General features: G+C 40.4%; 1 protein-coding gene across 1 annotated transcript in view; it reads left to right on the top strand.

Moving 5' to 3' along the window:
• Positions 1 to 10153, top strand: part of CCAR1 (cell division cycle and apoptosis regulator 1) — a 29013-nt gene extending 18860 nt beyond the window's left edge. Inside the window, exons 17-25 of the mRNA XM_041490026.1 lie at positions 645 to 836; positions 1171 to 1404; positions 1737 to 1848; positions 3500 to 3582; positions 3982 to 4128; positions 4525 to 4645; positions 5224 to 5409; positions 5678 to 5883; positions 6489 to 10153. Coding sequence (XP_041345960.1) covers positions 645 to 836; positions 1171 to 1404; positions 1737 to 1848; positions 3500 to 3582; positions 3982 to 4128; positions 4525 to 4645; positions 5224 to 5409; positions 5678 to 5883; positions 6489 to 6548 — 1341 coding nt within the window. The 3' untranslated portion in view covers positions 6549 to 10153. The remainder of the gene's footprint in view (positions 1 to 644; positions 837 to 1170; positions 1405 to 1736; positions 1849 to 3499; positions 3583 to 3981; positions 4129 to 4524; positions 4646 to 5223; positions 5410 to 5677; positions 5884 to 6488) is intronic.
• The last annotated feature ends 8273 nt before the right edge of the window (positions 10154 to 18426 follow it).

The following is an 18426-nucleotide window of genomic DNA, read 5'->3' as shown; positions in this document are numbered from 1 at the left end:
AAGGGGGCAGAAATGTCTAGAGAATGGCTTGTGCTTTAGTTGCTTTTAAACCTGCCTTTTTGTATGTTACCTGCTAACCTGTATGGGGTGATTGGAAGTCTTATATTTTTATACATCCCTGTAAACCTTGTTGAGGGAGGAAGGGCCATGTGCTTGCTAATTCTGTCAGCTGCTGTGCCTTCTCCCACAGCTTGGATGGCATTCAGCTAGCTTGGGTTTCTTGCCACAGCTTTCTTTAGGAGTGAAGGGGAGCTGTGATTGTGCTGGCTTTTTATGAAGCACAAGCTCTGCCTTGACTTTTTTTGTAGACTTCAGTATTTGTCTCGGCAGTCAGTAAGATGGTGGAATTTTACATTTTGTAACCCTTTGTTTCATTTCCATCAGATATATCTATAGAATTTGCATTTCCATAATCAAGAGTCAGACAAATTGTCATCTGGTAACTGGTAGAGCTGGGTGTCTTTGGAGAGGTGAGGTATGAAGCCTTTCTCTTCCTTTGGAAGGAGTAAACAGCTCGCTGTGCGTTGCTTTCAGCAGCTTAGGCTTTCCTTTGCTCAGGAAAGCGGCGAGTCCCAAAAACTAAGGTAGAGGCTGAAACATCAGCTTTGGAGTCTGCTCCATGTTGGTTTTTGATCCCTTTTTAGGAGGAGGAAAGAAAACGGCAGGAGGAGCTGGAGCGTCAGCGGCGGGAGCGGCGCTACATCCTGCCGGATGAGCCGGCCATCATCGTGCACCCCAACTGGGCAGCCAAGAGCGGCAAGTTTGACTGCAGCATCATGTCTCTGAGCGTCCTGCTGGATTACAGGCTGGAGGATAACAAAGAGCATTCCTTCGAGGTAACACTGGGTGCTGCTCACAGTTGGCTGTTCCTGTTTCTTTCTAATGGTCGTGTGAGAATTTCTGAATTGCCCAGGCTTTGGTACATGGTAGGAATGTACTCACTGCACGGTATCCAGAGGAATACACAGGTTTTCAGGTATTCAATGGAATTTGTAAAGTTGTTTAAGCATGTTCAAAGCAGAATGTAAGAAATCTGACACTTCATAAAATTCTGATACGGTGTAAATTGCTAAAACTGCGTGTCATTGCTATTTTATCATGACTATATAAATTTTTAATACATGTTTTAAAACTTTTTGTCACTTCTCTTTTCTTTTTCTTTATGTGCAGGTATCATTGTTTGCAGAACTCTTCAATGAAATGCTTCAGAGAGATTTTGGTGTCAGAATTTATAAAGCACTGATTTCTCTCCCAGAGAGAGAGGACAAAAAGGACAAAAAAAGCAAAAAAGATGAGAGAAAAGAAAAAAAAGAAGAAAAAGACGATGAAACTGATGATCCAAAACCTAAAAGAAGAAAATCTGGAGACGATAAAGATAAAAAAGAAGAGAGAGATGAAAAGAAGGTCTGCAGTTAGTTCATATGCAGTCTAGTCTGTCTGGATCAATATTAAAGTGTTTCTGTTTCTATTTTACATTACTGCTTTCAGAAACTCAGCTCTTGTAATGTTAGTTAATTGATTTGACTTTTTGATCTATTTAAATGCTTCAATTATATTCAGTAGTTAAAATTTTTACAGGTGTATTGGGAGTATTAACATTCAGCTGTATCATATAAATTTGTATCTGTTCTTAGGTGACTAAGCATAAATGTAGGCAAATTTTGACTGGTAATAGGGTTTTTATTTTGCTGGGTTTTGGTTCTGACTAGATAAATATTCAGGAATTTTTGTTACAGAGGGAAGATAAAAGGAAAGATGATTCTAAAGATGAAGAAGAAACGGAAGAGGACAATAATCAAGAAGAATACGATCCAATGGAGGCAGAAGAGGCTGAAGATGAAGATGAAGGTATCTTGAACTATGAATTTTGTGACCTTTAACAAATTTTTTTATCATCTCTGATTATGTTCTTTCAAGCTGGAGAATGCACTGGAACTAGACAACTTAAAATTGCATTATTAAACTAATTTTATTTTAGTAATTTTGACCAGTTCTATGTCAAATGTAAGTACCTTTATGCCAGGCACAGCATGAACGTAGTGAATGTGAACTAGCTGTGGTGCTCTAAGCAAGGCATGCATATAGAGGTGGTTTTATTTTTTTCAGAATGCAGACCACTCGCAACTCCCATTGAAGTCAGTAGGAGATGTGAGTATTCAGCACCTCTGAAAAACCAAGCCACTTTTACATGCCTAACTTCCTACTCCTCAGTTCTGGAATGCCATCTTGGTTTTAGCTAGGACACAATGTAGTGTGGCTGCTCTTCAGCCCATGTCACAAGTTGGTTTTTGTTTGAGTGGAGTTGTGTTAGCCTGAAGAAATAGGGGAAGGGTCTGTAGGACTCTGCAGGCAGTGGCAGCAGCTCTCCCCCTGCTCAGGGATTCAGGAAGGTGTAAAACATCTTTTTGGTTTGCACTTGGGGATAGTTGCCTTTCTGCAGAGGTTTTGCTAGACATGTGGGTTTGAACTGTGTGGATACTGCAGTCCAAGCATCTTCAGTTGTATTTTTGGCAGAGTACTGCACCAGCTTAAAAAGCTGATGCTAATCTGTGGTTTCCAGAATAACTCCTATTTGCTTATAATTTGTCTGTAAGAGTGGCCTGGGCTTGTCTGTTCTGTACAAGTGCTGCTGCTTCCCAGAATGTGTCCTTGTGCCATTCCCAGTCAAGAGCTGCTGAGAAAACCCAGCAAGCCATGGAGATGCAGGAGAAAGCAATTGGTTCTCAGAAAAGGGTTGGTGAAATTAACCAAGTGATGTAATACATAGTTTTTCCCAAGTTTTCCTCACAAGGAAGGTGAGCTTAAAACTGAACTTGGCACATGATTCTCTGACCCAAGACTTGCACGGAAGGTACAGAGCTGCATGCCATAATCTATCCCAGCAGCTGTCTCATCCCTTTTTCTCTTTCAGTCTAGTTTTACTGTGCTGTCTACCTTTAGACAAAAAACCTGCCATTTGTAATTCACATCTAATAAGTGATGTGATCTGTAACTTCTTGGAGAATCTAAGTCATAGGAAGAGTAATCTCTCACTCAACATGAGTATAAACACGTGGTTTTAATTACATAGTGTGTATGAGTTTTATTATATGAAGTATTTGAGAGTAAATAATACTGAATTTGAGTAGGAATAAGCAAAGCTGAGTGCAGACTCTGTCAAGCTTCATTAGGGAGAATTGTGGTAATTTCCTGCACACCACTTAAATAGATGGGAGATGTTGGCAGCACTCATTTTGGCCTAGTTAGCATTTGTTTCAGCTCTTCTGTCCTGCGTGTGAAACACAGGGAAAAAATTATAAATGGATTGTGTTAAAATAAGGCTAGAGAAAAATCAGAACTTAACAGGGCTCACTTCAATGTGGTTTTTTATTATTTTTCAGGGAAGTATATTGCAGATGTTTGGGGGTTTATGTGGACTTTTATAGTGGCAACATGTGCTCTGGTAATGGTTATATAATCGTTTGCTGCGGGTATGTTGAATTTTCTTTCTGTTTTGCAGACCGGGACGAAGAGGAAATGAACAAACGGGAGGACAGAAAAGAAGGAAATAAGCACTGTAAAGAGAGGGCATCTAAAGATAAAGTAATTAACACCTTTCTTAATGACTGCATAGACCTTGTTAGAATAAAGCTTAGCTTTATTTTTATTAGAAGACCTGTTTTCCCTTTGAAAACAGCTGTTAAGTAAATGATTGAGGGCAGAAGGGATGTTTCCTATTTTATAATTAGATTAATTCTGTGGCCATTTTTTACATGCTAGCATGAACAAAAGGAAATTGTGTCTACCCGCTGTTACTGTCCATTGTGATGTATTTCTTCTAAATCCTAAAAGATTCCTTTTCATATATAGCTTAAATTAGTCTTAACGTAATCTAAGTAGGTAATTGATAGTAATATTAATTACTTGACTTAAAGTAAAAGTTGGTATATTTTTGGAATGATGTTTTAACTCCCTAATGATCCCATAATGAATTTTCTCTAGGAGAAAGACAAGACGCAGATGGTAACTGTTAACAGGGATCTCCTGATGGCTTTTGTTTATTTTGATCAAAGTCATTGTGGATACCTTCTGGAGAAGGACATGGAGGAGATCCTGTACACTCTTGGACTTCACCTGTCACGTGCTCAGGTCTTGTATACTACTAAAAACTTTCCAGATGTTACAGGACTGTTCTAAGTGGGAGAAATGTAATTTAGTTTCTAAAGGCTTTGCTAACATACCTGATCTCTTATTTTTATGCAGCCACTTCATATTTGCAATGAAATAAGAGTTTAATCTTTTGTAAATGGACTGGGGGTGAAAAGGTGAAGTTGGCAGTTTACAATATGCCCATAATGTATATGTAGCTTTTGTTTCTAAATTGTATTTATTCTTTTCCTAGTTTGTTTGCATTTTAAGCCCCAGTATGTTAAAATTCAAAAAGCTATGAAATTTCTTTTAAGTTTTCCAAGCTAAACTATTCTTGTTTAGGTAACAGGATGTCTGGGTATTAAATGACACCATATTTCTTTCCATGTGTTGTAGGTCAAGAAGCTGCTTAATAAAGTAGTGCTTCGAGAATCTTGTTTTTACAGAAGACTAACAGACACTTCTAAAGATGAAGAAAACCAAGAGGAGTCTGAAGAGCTTCAGGAAAAGTTGTTAGGTGGTATTTTTATTTTTATTTTTTTTTCCCCACAAACTTCCAGAGAGTTATTTCTGTGTGATAATGAGAGTTCTGAGGTACTTGATTTCTTGCAGAAACTAATTGAGCCAGTTTGGAAAAGTAAATCTTTGGCAGTTCAAAAGTAACAGGTTTTTCGTGTTTCCAACACATAATGTTGCAACTCTAGGATAAATCCTTAATAATTTGGAATAGGGAAGAGGACAGAGGTTAATGTTCAATATTGATGAATATCATTCCATGTTAGTAGTTTTGAAGTCAGGAGACTCAGAGCTACAGGTAGTAGAATGGAGCCTGAATTTTGAAGACAAATTCCTGCAGGAAAGAGGCAGAGAATGATGTCTTGAAAGAGAACGCTGCTTTTTGGCAGGGGGGAGAATTGGGGTCAGGAGAAGGAGAGAAGTGTGAGGGATAGACCAGCAAACTTGAGGTCTGTATTTGTTCTCCTGAGCAGTGTGTGAGGTTGCTCTCCAGGATGATGCTGTGGTTATTAAGGATAGAAGAGCACACTTGTGTCTGAGGTTGCTCCAGGGTGACACTGTGCTCGTTCCCCGCTGCAGGGAACCGGCTGCTGCTGCCGTCGCCCGCAGTGAAGCAGGAGTGCAAGGCCGTGGAGGAGAACGTGGGGCTCATCGTGTACAACGGAGCCATGGTGGATGTGGGCAGCCTCCTGCAGAAGCTGGAGAAGAGTGAAAGGGTGCGGGCAGAGATCGAGCAAAAGCTGCAGCTACTAGAAGAAAAAACAGGTGGGATGTTACTTGGAAGGCAGTGCTTACAGGGGTGCAAAGCACTGAGACTTCTTAAGTAGAGAAATCAATTTGGGAAAGATTTGTGGTCTGAAGTTTATTCAAGTTGAGTTACAAGACTTTAAATGTAGTCAGAAAATGGTCATTCAATGCAGTTTTTATGTTCTTTAAAAACTGGTATTACGGTGTTGCACACAAGCAGAATATTGAGATGCAAAGTACACAGCATTGGAAATGACTTGACGTTTTTATTTCTTCCCTTCCTAAGATGAGGATGAGAAAACCATACTACAACTGGAGAATTCTAACAAAAGTCTATCTGCGGAGCTAAAAGAAGTAAAAAAGGACCTTGGCCAACTGCAAGAAAATTTGAAGACCTCAGATGATAAAAAATTGCAATTCGAGGGTCAGCTGAATAAGACAATCAAAAATTTAGCTACTGTTATGGATGACATACAGAGTGTTCTCAAACAGGTTAGAATTGTTTAATTCCATTTTTTATTATTGTAGGCAAAATTCTGTAGACTAATTATTGAAACAAACACTGCAGTATAAAAACAATTTTGACATGAATTCAGGGCAGGAGTATCTTAACATATATAGAGAAGAAGCTTAATGTTTGATTGAATATTTAAAGGTAACCAATTAAATACATTTTTTTCTTAACCTGCAACATATGTTCCTGACTTCAGTGTTTTTAAAAAGGTATAAATTTTCATGTAGATCTCAAACTGTCTGAATGTTCTCCTGTCCTGATCTTGTCCCTCTCCAGCAGTCCAAGTCTGCTCCTCTGTTTGACTGGTCAAGAGTGCTTTTTCAAGGCAGAATTCAACTATTTCAGTATGTGGGGGTATCTCAGTAAAATGAGTTTTAAGCAAAACCCAGAAGCTCCAGAGCATTTCTACCCCTCAGTTTTTCAGGAAGATCCTGGAACTGGTTATGACTAAACTGAGTAGGATACCAGTTCATGTAGTATCCTTAAGATACAAACAGTATCTGTGTCTCATGCTGCTTTACAGTTTGCATGAGAAATACAGCTTCTGCAATTCCTCTCATCCTCTCCCTTTTTCCTTTTGAAGGACATTGTGAAGAACGAAGATAAAGATCAGAAATCCAAAGAAAATGGAGCAAACGTATGATAAACTGCTGCTGTTTAGAAGAATGGTGTTACATAATGTAATATAAATCATGATACCAGAATGTATGGGAAGTGATGCATGTTTGATTTTAGTAGTATAAATATCTTAGTTCCAAAAGATGTATAAAGTTTTATGAATGTGTCTGCTCCAGAAGATTGCTTGTAATTCTTAGCATTCAAGTTGAGACACTCCTCGAGTGAAAATAATTTTGCATTGCGAAAAGTTTTAGGATGAACTTTGTTATAGTTTTAACCCTAATAAAGTTCATCAATGTAACGAACAGTAGCAAGTATTTAATTACCAAATGTTTTTCATTGAAGTCTAGTGAAATCAAAATTTTCATTATTTATAGACTTGCCATTTTTTGGTTTTTGTCTTTATTTCGGTCTAATTAGTCTTTTTAAATTCAAATATAAATCACAAAGTAGCATGCTGCTTAATTTTACAAGTAAAGTTTTTTTTAAAAAACAGCTTCTTGGGTTTTTTTGGTTTTTTTGGTTTTTTTGTTTTCACTTGTCACAACTTTTTTTCCCTTCTAAATATAATTTTCTTTCCCAAAGCTGCTTGTATTAAAGCCTTGTACTATACAGCAGTTTGGATGAGTTAAGAAAGCAATAGAAACCTACCAAAATACTGGTAGAGTTGTAAGATTTATATGAAAATACGTGGGCCTGGTTTAAATGTGTGTCATTTATGTTCACTAAATTGTTCTTATCTTTGGGTTAATGTATATACTCCTTTTGAATAACAAATGCAGTATATTTTGACCTGTGGTTGGATAGCAGGCCAGCAGATGTCAGAATAATGCCTTACATGGAGAAAAGGCTGCCAGTGTAAACTGCCTTGGGTTAAATTTGGACTGACAAAATGGGTAATTACTGCTAAGACTTCAGTCCAACCAAAAAACAGATCCACCAGTAACTGTACTGCATATTGTAATTACGAAGGAGCAGGAGGCAACTTGGTTTGTTGAGAAGGTGGCCTTTCTTTGTGCTCACAAATCACTAGGGATGGAAACTCACAGGTTAATGTGACTTCCTTGTCACAGGCAACTTACTCAAAGAATGTGAAATATCAACAGTTGTATTTTGGTGCAACTTTCAGGAAAATTAAGGGGTTTGAAAGTTAGGACAGAAGTGTTTTCTTACAGAAATGGTTAATTTTAGCAGATGTTTTCTTTTTTAGCCTAGATGTCCTAGGTAACTAAATACCTGTTAGGAAAGTCCAAGTGCCATAATATGTATGAATAATCTACATGGAAACTCATGTAGCTTTAATGAGATACACATTAAAATGCCTGAATTTATGTTCAAAAGAGTCTAAGCTGGTGCTTTTATCACTTACCTTTCTTGGCTCTTTTGGAGCTAGACAAGTGAAATATCTTTCATTCAAGTAACATGCATAAGCTTCCCCCTCATTCATCTCATTTGAGTCATTGTACAATACCTGAACTGTTCACAGTCAAGTAGGAAATACTATAAAAACACTAATTGTATATAAGGACACAGAAAATACATGCTTTAAAAATTGGGAGATAACATCTCAGAGTGATTGAATGAGGATGGTGATAAATTTATCTTATGAAAAGCATTATCTGTGGTGTACAGATGGTGTTAAATTCTTTTGTAATCAAATTATATTTTTCACCTTTACCTTTGTACAGATTGTTGACAGCATGTTTAATTTTTGATGTTGAGCACCATTGTGTAAATGGACTTGAAAGAATTGCATCTGAAATACTTTGTTCCTGAATTTCAGCAGTATGTGTGAACATACAAGAAAATGAGTCTAGAATTTAAGATAACATTTTAGGCACACTGAAACATCTGAAATATTTTGCTTGAGTATTTTTACCTTGAACTGCTGAGCTGAAAGCAGTTTTAGAACAAGCAGGCCTCCTCATCTCGTTCTTCAGTGAGGGGCCCTGTGAGACAGTTGCTAGAGTGATACAGATTTTTACAATATTTAAGAAAAAGAGTATTTGTTAGAATGACTGTAATCTTTCTCTATATTGATTTGATGTAATAGTGTTTCAGATACTATGTACAGTCTGCATTTATGTTGGAAAGGAAATTAAATGGGTAAAGAATAACGGGGAAAAAAAAAAAAAAAACAAGGAAAAGTTCTACAACCTACACAGAACTTGACCAATCTCCTGAAGCACAAATACTCTGAGGGAGAACAGGCACCTCTTAAAACTGTGTGATTTGCTGGGCCAAACAGCACAAAGTTCTGCATATGACCCATATTGATGCTGTGTATTAGCTAAAGCTTCTTAGTGTTATTCCCAGAAATATAACTCATTCTAAGGAAAATTGAATAGAGTATCAGTAATGGAGGTTTGGAGAATCAGTCTTTTGTCTGTTTTGATTTATGAGCAAAGTTTTTGTATTTCATGTCCACATTTCCCACCTTACAGTCTTTGTACTTTTGAGTTGTTTGTTATGTCCCAGTTAGTGGCAAGAGGCTGCTGAAAGTGAGCCTTGGCATCCCACTTGTTTGGAGTCCTGAAATCATCACAGATGCCCTGTCAGAAGTAGTAAATCTTGGACTGCTTTGTTCTGTAGAGAAAGTCCTGCTACAGCAGGCCCACAAATGGAATCTGATCTCTTTTTATAGACTTATTTCCCTCCCCTTTGCTGTTTTGTCTAATGAGGGCAAATTAACAAGTTTAACCCTTACAAAATTACATTCAGCCCTGTGGATGTCTGTGAGTGAGGCTGGGAAGAGAGATCCAAGTGCTACCTGAATGCAGACTTACCTAGAATAAGCCCCTTTGCTGGGGCACTGAGAAGACACAAGTCTGTAGTTCCACTGTTGCACAGAAACTGGCCATGCTGAGGTTTTGCCAGCTTTCTGTAGTGCTGAGGATTGCATGCAGCAAATGGGGCTGCTGCCAGCACTGCTGCAGGTTGTGCCATGGTGAAGACACCCAGGGTTTTCTGTACTCACCCAGTGCCGGTGCCCATCGTGCCCGGGCACTGCTGCAGGAGGACTCCTGGATTGCAGAATGATTTCCCAGTTCTTGGTTTGTCCAGTGGCCTCAGTCTGGAATGCCCTGAGTGTACAAAGGAGAAATTGGAATTCTCTCTCTGGTGTGTGGGGGTTTCCACAGATCCAGCTTTTACAGTTGAGTTCTTTCAGTATCTGACATTATAAAGCCTAGTCCTTTAACATAACTTCTTTTTCAGTGTTTAACTGCTTTGAGAGAGAGGAATGGCTTCCAGTCCATCTTTCTGCTGAGTAATACGCTGTGTGAATATGTTTGGACTTATGTAACAGTTAACTTTCACTGATAATTTTGTCAGGAATGTGCACAAAATGTGTTTTTTCTCTTGTTTTTCTGTACTGTTTGTGTACCCAGGTCAGGTTCTTACCTTGAATGCATTTGTTAAGTGCAGTTTATATTTTAAAATATAAAAGATGAAAGAATTCATTTTGAGTGACTGAGTCTTACAGCCAGCAATAGATTGCTAAATGTTTTGGTAGCACAGTCACTGCACTTACACTGGTATCTTCCAGAAAGCAGAACTGGGTCAAGCAGAAGTTCACCTGGGACTTGCATATTGCCATGGAGCGTGACAATAAAGATGCCATAAATAATGGATACTTGGACTCAGCTGTCAGAACTGCCTTTTATGTTTCTGCATACTGGGTCTCATTGATATACTGCACAAAACTTGGTATAGTAAAAAGCTCTAGTAACAAAATGCATTGCTTTCAAGTAAAACCAATTTCCCTTATTTATTCATCCTCTGTATAATCCGCAGCATCACCATACAGAGTATAAACTAGAGCTTTGGAACACACCAAATCTCACCTGACATTGTGTGTCTGGTAGCATAATTGTGTTTTGGAATGTTGCTTTTGAATTTCTAGGTATCTAATACCTGAACTTGCCTTGAAAATGCAATGCTGCTTTTGATTTCTTGTATCCTGCTGGTTTTAAATTGTCTCTAACAAGAGAATTCTGACTGGTTTGAGGATTTGGATCAGGTGCTCCACAGTAGATGTAAGAATCAGTACCTTTGCAGAAGGGATTTACTAATGTTGCAAGTTGTATATAGTCAAATATTAGTTCAGCTCTCTTTATTCTTCTCTTTAAAAGGACAGCAGAATAATGCTGCTGGGTAGATTTGTTTGTTGCATGCTGCAGTTTGATATTTATTTGTAGAAATTTCCTGAGCTGGATTCCTGCCAAGATGACAGATTCCCAATGCCAGGTGTTCTGATAGGAAGTTGATTCCCAGGTTATTTTCCCCTCAGCCTGCTGAGGGACACAGGTGCAGGGATGCTGTTGGCTGAGTGGCTGTTCACATTTCATCACAAACAGCTGGGTAGAGGTGAAGAGTGGGGAGGAGGAAAGACCTCTAGAATCCCAGTCTGAAATCTCCCCACTCTGCTTTTCAGCAGATATTTTTCAAGTACTAATTTGCTTTATTATTTTGTTGCAACTTTTTTGGTAGTATACAGGATTTGTTTGAGTTTCAGTGGGGTTTTTTCCCCTGTATTGTTTAAATCTTTTTAGTTTTCCTGAAACAGGGTCATCCAGTTACATTCCTGTTTTATCATGCAAGGGACAGAGACAGCTGGAGAATTGCAGCCTTCATTTTTAGTCCCTTTTCAGCAAGGCTGGATGGTTGCCAGCAGATCAGATCTAAAAAAGCAGAAATTGCCACATGTGTTGTGGAAATGAGCAGCTGGAGACAGAAGTACCTTGCAGTGCTGGTCTCAAGGACACACTTGTCACAGACCAAGCTGCTTTGCTGTAAAGCAGTGCAGTGCATGTGTGCAGAGCACGAGTTGAAGGAGAAGGCAATTTTCCCTCCAGGTATCAGGTTCGCACTGGGTAGATGCCTTGTTACACTTCCAGCTTGGACACTAAAAAGAAACAAAGAGCTGTGGAAGTTCTCTTAAGCAGCTGGAAGGACTCCTGTGTTTCACAAGGGGCAGTCTACATCTCCCATGAAAGACTTTCCTTTTCAGCTTCTGTCCTCATGCCTTGTTTTATCGAAGTACTGTTCAGGTGAGTTGAACACTTCATTAACATTAAATGTAACTGTTAGAACATTCATGTTATAAGTTGCAAAGTCTTGGGAAAGAGTTTGCAAAAGCAACTTCAGGGTATTCGTAAATAGAGAAAATGCTGCCTTTGTCAAGTATCCCCTCTGGTATGAGAAAGCCATATATAATGTGACTAAACAGATGAAAATACAGATTAGCTGCTTACCAGTATTGAACCTGATTTTTCTGTCTTAGTGTTCTTCCTGAAATCAAACTAAGAACTTTTTTTTCTTTTTTCTTTTTTTCCTTCTTTTTTTTTCCTTCTTTGAATGGAGGGGTGATGTTTACATTATAACAAGGAGAGGAAAAATAAGTGACTGTTAGTACTGGGACACATATGGATGGCAGCACATCTATAAATTCTCAGACCATCCATGGGATCCAGTAATATGCTTGTAAAGAAGGTGCAGTCAGCATTTTCATTTCTGTGATTTGAGCACGTAGTGATGGACAGTACAAAAAGGGACTTGTGGGGACCACACAGTGCACAATACTGGTGATCCATGGACAAAAGCAGAGTTTGTATAGTGTGACTTCTGGGTAGCAGTGGCTCAGAATATGTAGTATTGATAAGAGTGGCTGTGCAGATGATCTTCTGAGCAGTGAATTTATTTTGTTACCTACTTCACCCTTTAAAGAAAAGGAAGATTAATCCACTTTAGGTCTTATTTTCAATTAAGACAGTTGAAAAAAAGATTATTCTAACGCAACATGGAATTTAAGAACCTATAAAAATTCCCTAAATAGCACCGTGAACTGCACACCAGATCCCTCTGTGAGCACCGGGTTCTAAAGCAAGCTGTGCCCTTACCTTGTCCGTCAAGGATTTTGCGGGGTGAGAGGATGCAGAGCTCTGCAGAACAGGAACAACCTGTGCAAGTGCCTGTGACCAGTGCACAGGGCAGGGCTAGAACTTGGCCTGTGCTCTGCGCTGGTGCCTCCTTTGCTGCTCTGCCAGCCCTTCCCCAGTGGAAGTGTAATCTGAGACAGGGCAGGAGCCCTGATCCTGGGGGAGAAGGGGGAGGGGGTCTTTTGTCTCTGAAATCTTAGTGCAAAATAGAGGCAGGTTCCTCAAGCCCAGAGCGGGATTTTCTGGAGGAAGAGTGCCCTGCCCTGGAGCTAGGAGCAGCGGGGACAGGGCAGAGAGCTGGGGCAAGGCTTGACCACAGTGGCAGAGGCACGGAGGCAGTGCTGGAGCCCTCTGGTGCCACCGAATTTACTGGCTTTCATGTTGACTCTTCCTGTCTGCGTTCTGCTGCCTGTGTGATCCCGATGGTGACATCCTCTCTTGTGGAGCTGCCGGCTGAGTCAAGCAGAGGAGTCTGAGCTGCCATCAGAGGCCTCGTCAGCTGAAACACCAAACCACTCTCTCAGGGCAGGTTAACTCCTCTGGCATTTTGTGACTGGCCTCGTCAATCCTGGCAGGCAGAAATCCTGTGGCCAGGCTGGCAGAAAAGTGGCGAGCAAGCAGAGCATCACCAGGACAGCTTTCTGCAAAGGCACAGCCTCCCCTTCCGTCGGACACTGCGGCAAACTGGGGTTGCTCATAGTCCGGTTTGCAGCCGAGTCCGTGGTCACCTGCTGAGTCCACTGCAAGGGAGACCGGGCCCTTGTTATTTAGGAGAAATGTGGTAGGAAACAGGTGTGCCAGTGATTTGTTTCCTGGAAGAAGTGGCTGGATATAATGTGTCTGGAGCCCCAGAGCGAAAAGAACTGTAAGGTGCATTCATAACCAGTGGAAGACTGAATTATGTTCATTATTCGTGGACGTTTTAAACAAAGCATCATGCACTGGGAAAAAACCTGGGGCTGGATGGGATGGATTGAGCCAGCACAAAGATTCCTCTGAGATAGAGCTCCAGAACGTGCTGCTGCTGCTGCTGGAGAAGGTAAAGGTGGAGGGAGCACCGAGGGTGGGGTGATGGCTGCCCGCCAGGCCAGGCACTGCTACCCAGTGCCCATGTGATGGCCTGAAATCAGCAGCTGCTTTTAGTCTTACATCCTCTGGAAACGTTCACACACATTTAAAAAAATAAAAAAAAAGGCAGCCCTGTGAAATGTTCCTTTGATCCTTTAAACATTTTCTAAAAATTTATAAAAATGGACATGATGAAATATCTATGGAGAAATCAGGCTCAGATGCATTCAAGTTGCTACCCTAAATATCTAAGTATTCACATTAATATTTACTACATCATACTGGTAAATGTTTATCCATCATTTTCATTTGCTACCTGCAATTAGTACATTGACTGTTCTAGTGACCTCTGCAGTCTAAAGAGACCAGGCTGCAATGAAGGGCTTTGTCTACACAGAAAGTCCAGCTGAGTGTTCTTAATGAAAGTTTGTCACAAAAAGTCTTCTGAAATGTGGTTGCAGAATACCACAGGACCTCTGTAGTTCTTGCAATTTTCTGTGTGGTTTGGGCATGGTTGATGAGCACTGCTCTCCGTGGAAGGTACTATAGGAGTACCAAGTTCTAACTATCAGCCTAACGCAGGTAAGGGATACCCGAGCAGTGCAGTCCTTGCTTTGTGGCAGCTTCAGCCTTTTGATGTGAATCGCTTTGTGCTTTAACTTTCCCAAGGCTAAAGGATAGGAAGCATTAACAATCCAACCAGGAATGCTGCTAACAAAGACCAGGAGATGCTGCAGTGGAGACATTAAACTCTTCAGCTCGTAGTAACTGCTAGGTACTTGGTGAGGTGCAAACAAATCTCTTTTCAGTTGGATTTCCAAAGGTTAGTAGGGATTTTCATAGCTATCAATTGGAGATGTTTATTTTTACTTTTCCCTGACTGTAGCTCTGCAATCCTTTCTGTCTAGGGATGAATTATATCTTCATTCATATTCATTCGTATATCTTAGTTCAGGTATACCTAGAAGTGCATTTTGCTTCATTTCAAGCAGGACTGGAGATTAGATTACAAAAGCTTTTTGTTGAAGCTAACTAGCAATTCTTCAAGAAAGAATTCAAAACTGCACTTTTTCTCAAAGCAAAAGAAATTGCCAACTTTTGGAAGACTGAGGCATTCTTAATGATACGTTTCAAAACATTTAACAGGAAACTATCTGATGTCTAGCCTGTGTTAGCCTCGGCTAGCTCAACTTTACTATTTCTTAACACTATCTTAATTTAAATCACATAATTATTTTTTTCCTGTTTCTGGTATTTACCCTTCTTTCCCAATAATTTGTAACGAATAGCCACTCCCTGTTGTAGCCCCGTTTTCTGGCTATAAAATTTCTCTCTTCATCAGTCATTACCATTGGACACTGGTAACTTCACCAAACTGGTAAAATCTGGTAACGCCAGCTGGAGTTCATCTTCCCTAATCACAAATTAACCTGCTGACCTCTTAACTCAATCCAGGTGTTAAGGAGAGGAGTTACAAGGAACAAGAGTGCTTTGTTGGTCTCCACCTAAAAAGCAGTAACATCTATAGGTATGTTGGGAATGGTTCTCTCTTACTATAGTTTGTTTTATATTGCTGAAAATATATGTTATTGAAAAATGATGTGTTATTGCTCGTCTCCTGGGGATGATTTAGAGAACTTGACTCCATTGTTTTTTACCTCCTTGTTCCCAGTAATCTCTTTTCTGATGCACAGGATGGCTAGTTGAATACAAATGTAAATTACTTCTGTAAATTAATTATTTCCCCTATTATCCTGCCTCTTGCTGCAGTAACAGCTAAAGGGGTTTCTTACAGGTTAGAATTCTCTCACGTGTCTTTGTGAATTTCACTTTTTCAGACCATTAATGCTGAAGTGATATTTTCATGATTTTACTTAAATTTCTGGAAGCTTAAGTGAAAAAAAATTCTATTTGAGTGTCTTTATTTAGGTAATTTTCTGATTTTAAATGATATATTCTGTGCCTTCTCTTTCAAAAGTCATCATAATGGCCATTTTCTGCTCTGGATTACTTTTCTCCCATTTCTTATATATATTTTGCCCTAAAAAAGCAAGTAGAAAGTTACATAACTAAAATGCAAAGGACAATGTTTTCTTGGCTTTTGTGTTTTTAAAAGAAATTACAATATTTTAAGAACAAAGCTGTTGGCATCAGATTGGCTGTCTATATTTTACATAGAGAGATTTGACTGCGTTTTTAATCTACCTGCTCTCATGTAACTGTTTGCAAAAATGAGAAATTCAAGCCACTTGGGTTTTTCATGTTTTTTCATCCCTGACTAAAGGCTGGGATGTTGGGAATCAAGCAATGTGGTTCTTAGGAAACATTTCCTGCACACGTAGCAATAACAGCATCTGCAAATTCCAGCAGCATTTGGTGAAATTTCACAAACACCTGGATGTACCAGGTGTCAGAGATGGGAATCAGCCTGCACTACCTTTATCCTCGGTTGCGGTACACGAAAAGAGTTGGGAACGAGTTTTCAGACTCATGAGAATGATGAGCCAACGCTTTTGAGGTTTTCCCTTTTAAACCCACAAGCACTTGTTTGCCGGGCAGCAGATGAGAAGCCAGGGGCATTCGGCACCGCAGCGTTGATTTTGCCAAGTCCCATTCCAGTGAGGAATTATCCAGACCCTGCTGCAGGCTGGGTTTAAAGTCCTGGGCGCTCAGAGCTCCTTCTCTCTGCTTTTCTCAAGGAGCCTTGCGGGCTGTTGTTTGTAATCGGAGGGCATTGTGCTCCCAACAAATCGTTGCTCTTTATCCCAGCAGCTCAAATGAGGTTTGTTCTAGGGAAACACACCGGGGCGCTGGACGTCCTGACTTAACAGAACAGGCTACGCCTTGACTCATACCGGTCACCGGAAATTTAATCAAATAAAGGCAAAAATCAGTCCCAAAATCTTGTAACTAACACAAACTGCCCTGCTGTGTTTATTCCCAGATAAAATCCAGAAATATCTCTCTCGTCCCTTCCGATGGGGATCTCATGGGATGAATAGTACACACAGGACTGGGTAGGAGCTTTTATATTCTGCTTGGGATATGGAGAGGAAGAAAAGGGGAAAATCACGGCAATTAAAATTTTCCTCAAAGGGTGCAGCAGTGGCTAATTTTAAAAACTCTTGATCTGATAACTGACAAACTGTAGGAATTGTAGGAATGCCGACATCTCTCAGTGGCCCATCTCCCGTGCTCAGCTGAGTTGTTCAGTCAATTGTTCACCGAACGAGGGGCGAAGTGCTCCCTCCCGCCTCTCCCGTACAGCCCGGGGGATCATGCAGGGCCGCTGCTGGGAGAGGAGCCGGGGACTCTCGGCTGAGATTACGTACAATTACAAATACTCGATTTCAGCGCACTGACCTCCGGAGCGTTTGGAGAGAGAAACTGGGCTGACAGTCCGGGAGAATGCGTCTCAGTAGCTGCTCGCTTGTTGCCCTCGGTCGTCACCAGCTCGTTTCTGCCATCCCAGCCTGCCTTCTCTCGTGACAGCAGCATTTTCCGTGTGCCTGAATGGCCCGACTCCTTTGTGATTCCTGTAGAGTAGAAGAGAAAATATCAAAATGAAACATTTTTGCTTAGCTTTTAGAGGCTGAATTTGCTGTCGGTTCAGCATCTCTGTAGCAGAACTACAAATTATTCACAAGGAAGGCTAAGAAAGCCCTGTCCTTTCCAGTTAGGCTGGAGCTGGGATGGAGATTGCAGACTGACTTTTCTGTGGACAGGTAATGTGCTGGTCACCTTTTCCAATGGGAGCTCTGCTGCAGGCTGGAAATTTATATCTCTTGGGAAATATCCTATTGAAGAGTGACATTGAAAGGGCAGTACACTTTTCTGTGAAGTGTCAAGTTTTATACGTTTTTGCTGGAGGTATTGAATGAACTGGAATGAGATCAGACAAGGAATTGGTTTGTGCATTTGTAGAGTAATCTGATAGGTCTAACTCCTCACTTTTCCTTGTGTGACTCTCCCATAGAACATAAGGAGAAGAGAAGCAGCTAAAAAATGGGCAGATAGTCCCTGAAACTGCTTTGATACTCAAACAGAATCCCTGTGACAGGAGAGGGTGGAATTGAGATCTCCTGAAAATGTTCAACAACAGCTTAAGGAGTAGGGAGCAAAACTTCTGCTGTACTTGTGGCCTGCAATAACCTTTCAAAGAGCTGGCACAGCTTTGGGGAGCTGTATTAGCTCCTAGGTTTAACTTATTTAGCGAGCTCAGCAGGCACTGGCTGCCTGGCTGTGGAGGTCCTCATACTCAGCTTCTCTGCATGCTTGCACCAGCTTTTGGGAAGAGTTTTGATGCACCACACTGGTACACCTGGGGTCCATCTACAGCTGGTTATTTGAGCATTTCCTGCTTATTAGCAATTCTCAGAGTTGCTTAAAATGAGAGACAAATTCCTGTCCTCAAGCTACCTGGCAAGCTTTTAGGGCATATTTGTTTTCATTTGAGTAATTTAAATTTGTTCACAGCAGTGAATGTCAGTATCAGCACGGTTCTGCTGCATGTTTATTGAAGCCACAGATGAAACTATGGCCTTGTGAGTAGCTGATTTCTGTTTGGCCTACAAAAGGTCAGGACTCTGGAGTGGGTATTGTTTGTCAGGCACTGCAGTTGTACACAGGAACACACAACTTTAATGAGGATGGCAGCTCAGCAAGAGGCTGGGGATGTGCCTCATGGGATTCCTTTCTTTTGGAATCCCTTTCTTCCAGTGTCTTTCATCCTGCCCCACAAACAGGGATGTAGGTTTGCAAGTCAAAGGAGAATAATTTTGTACTTCAATGGTGCTGGCTTGTGTGAAATGGAACTCACAGCATGGGGTCATGCTTTGCATTGAGCTGGTTAGGATTATTTAGAATTCCGTGTCTTTTTATTTTTTATCACGCCTG

Source organism: Pyrgilauda ruficollis, unplaced genomic scaffold, assembly GCF_017590135.1.
Source record: "Pyrgilauda ruficollis isolate IOZ18807 unplaced genomic scaffold, ASM1759013v1 scaffold98, whole genome shotgun sequence".
Taxonomy (NCBI): domain Eukaryota; kingdom Metazoa; phylum Chordata; class Aves; order Passeriformes; family Passeridae; genus Pyrgilauda; species Pyrgilauda ruficollis.
Note: the sequence above shows the minus strand (reverse complement) of the source record. Positions and strands in the feature narration are given on the sequence as shown.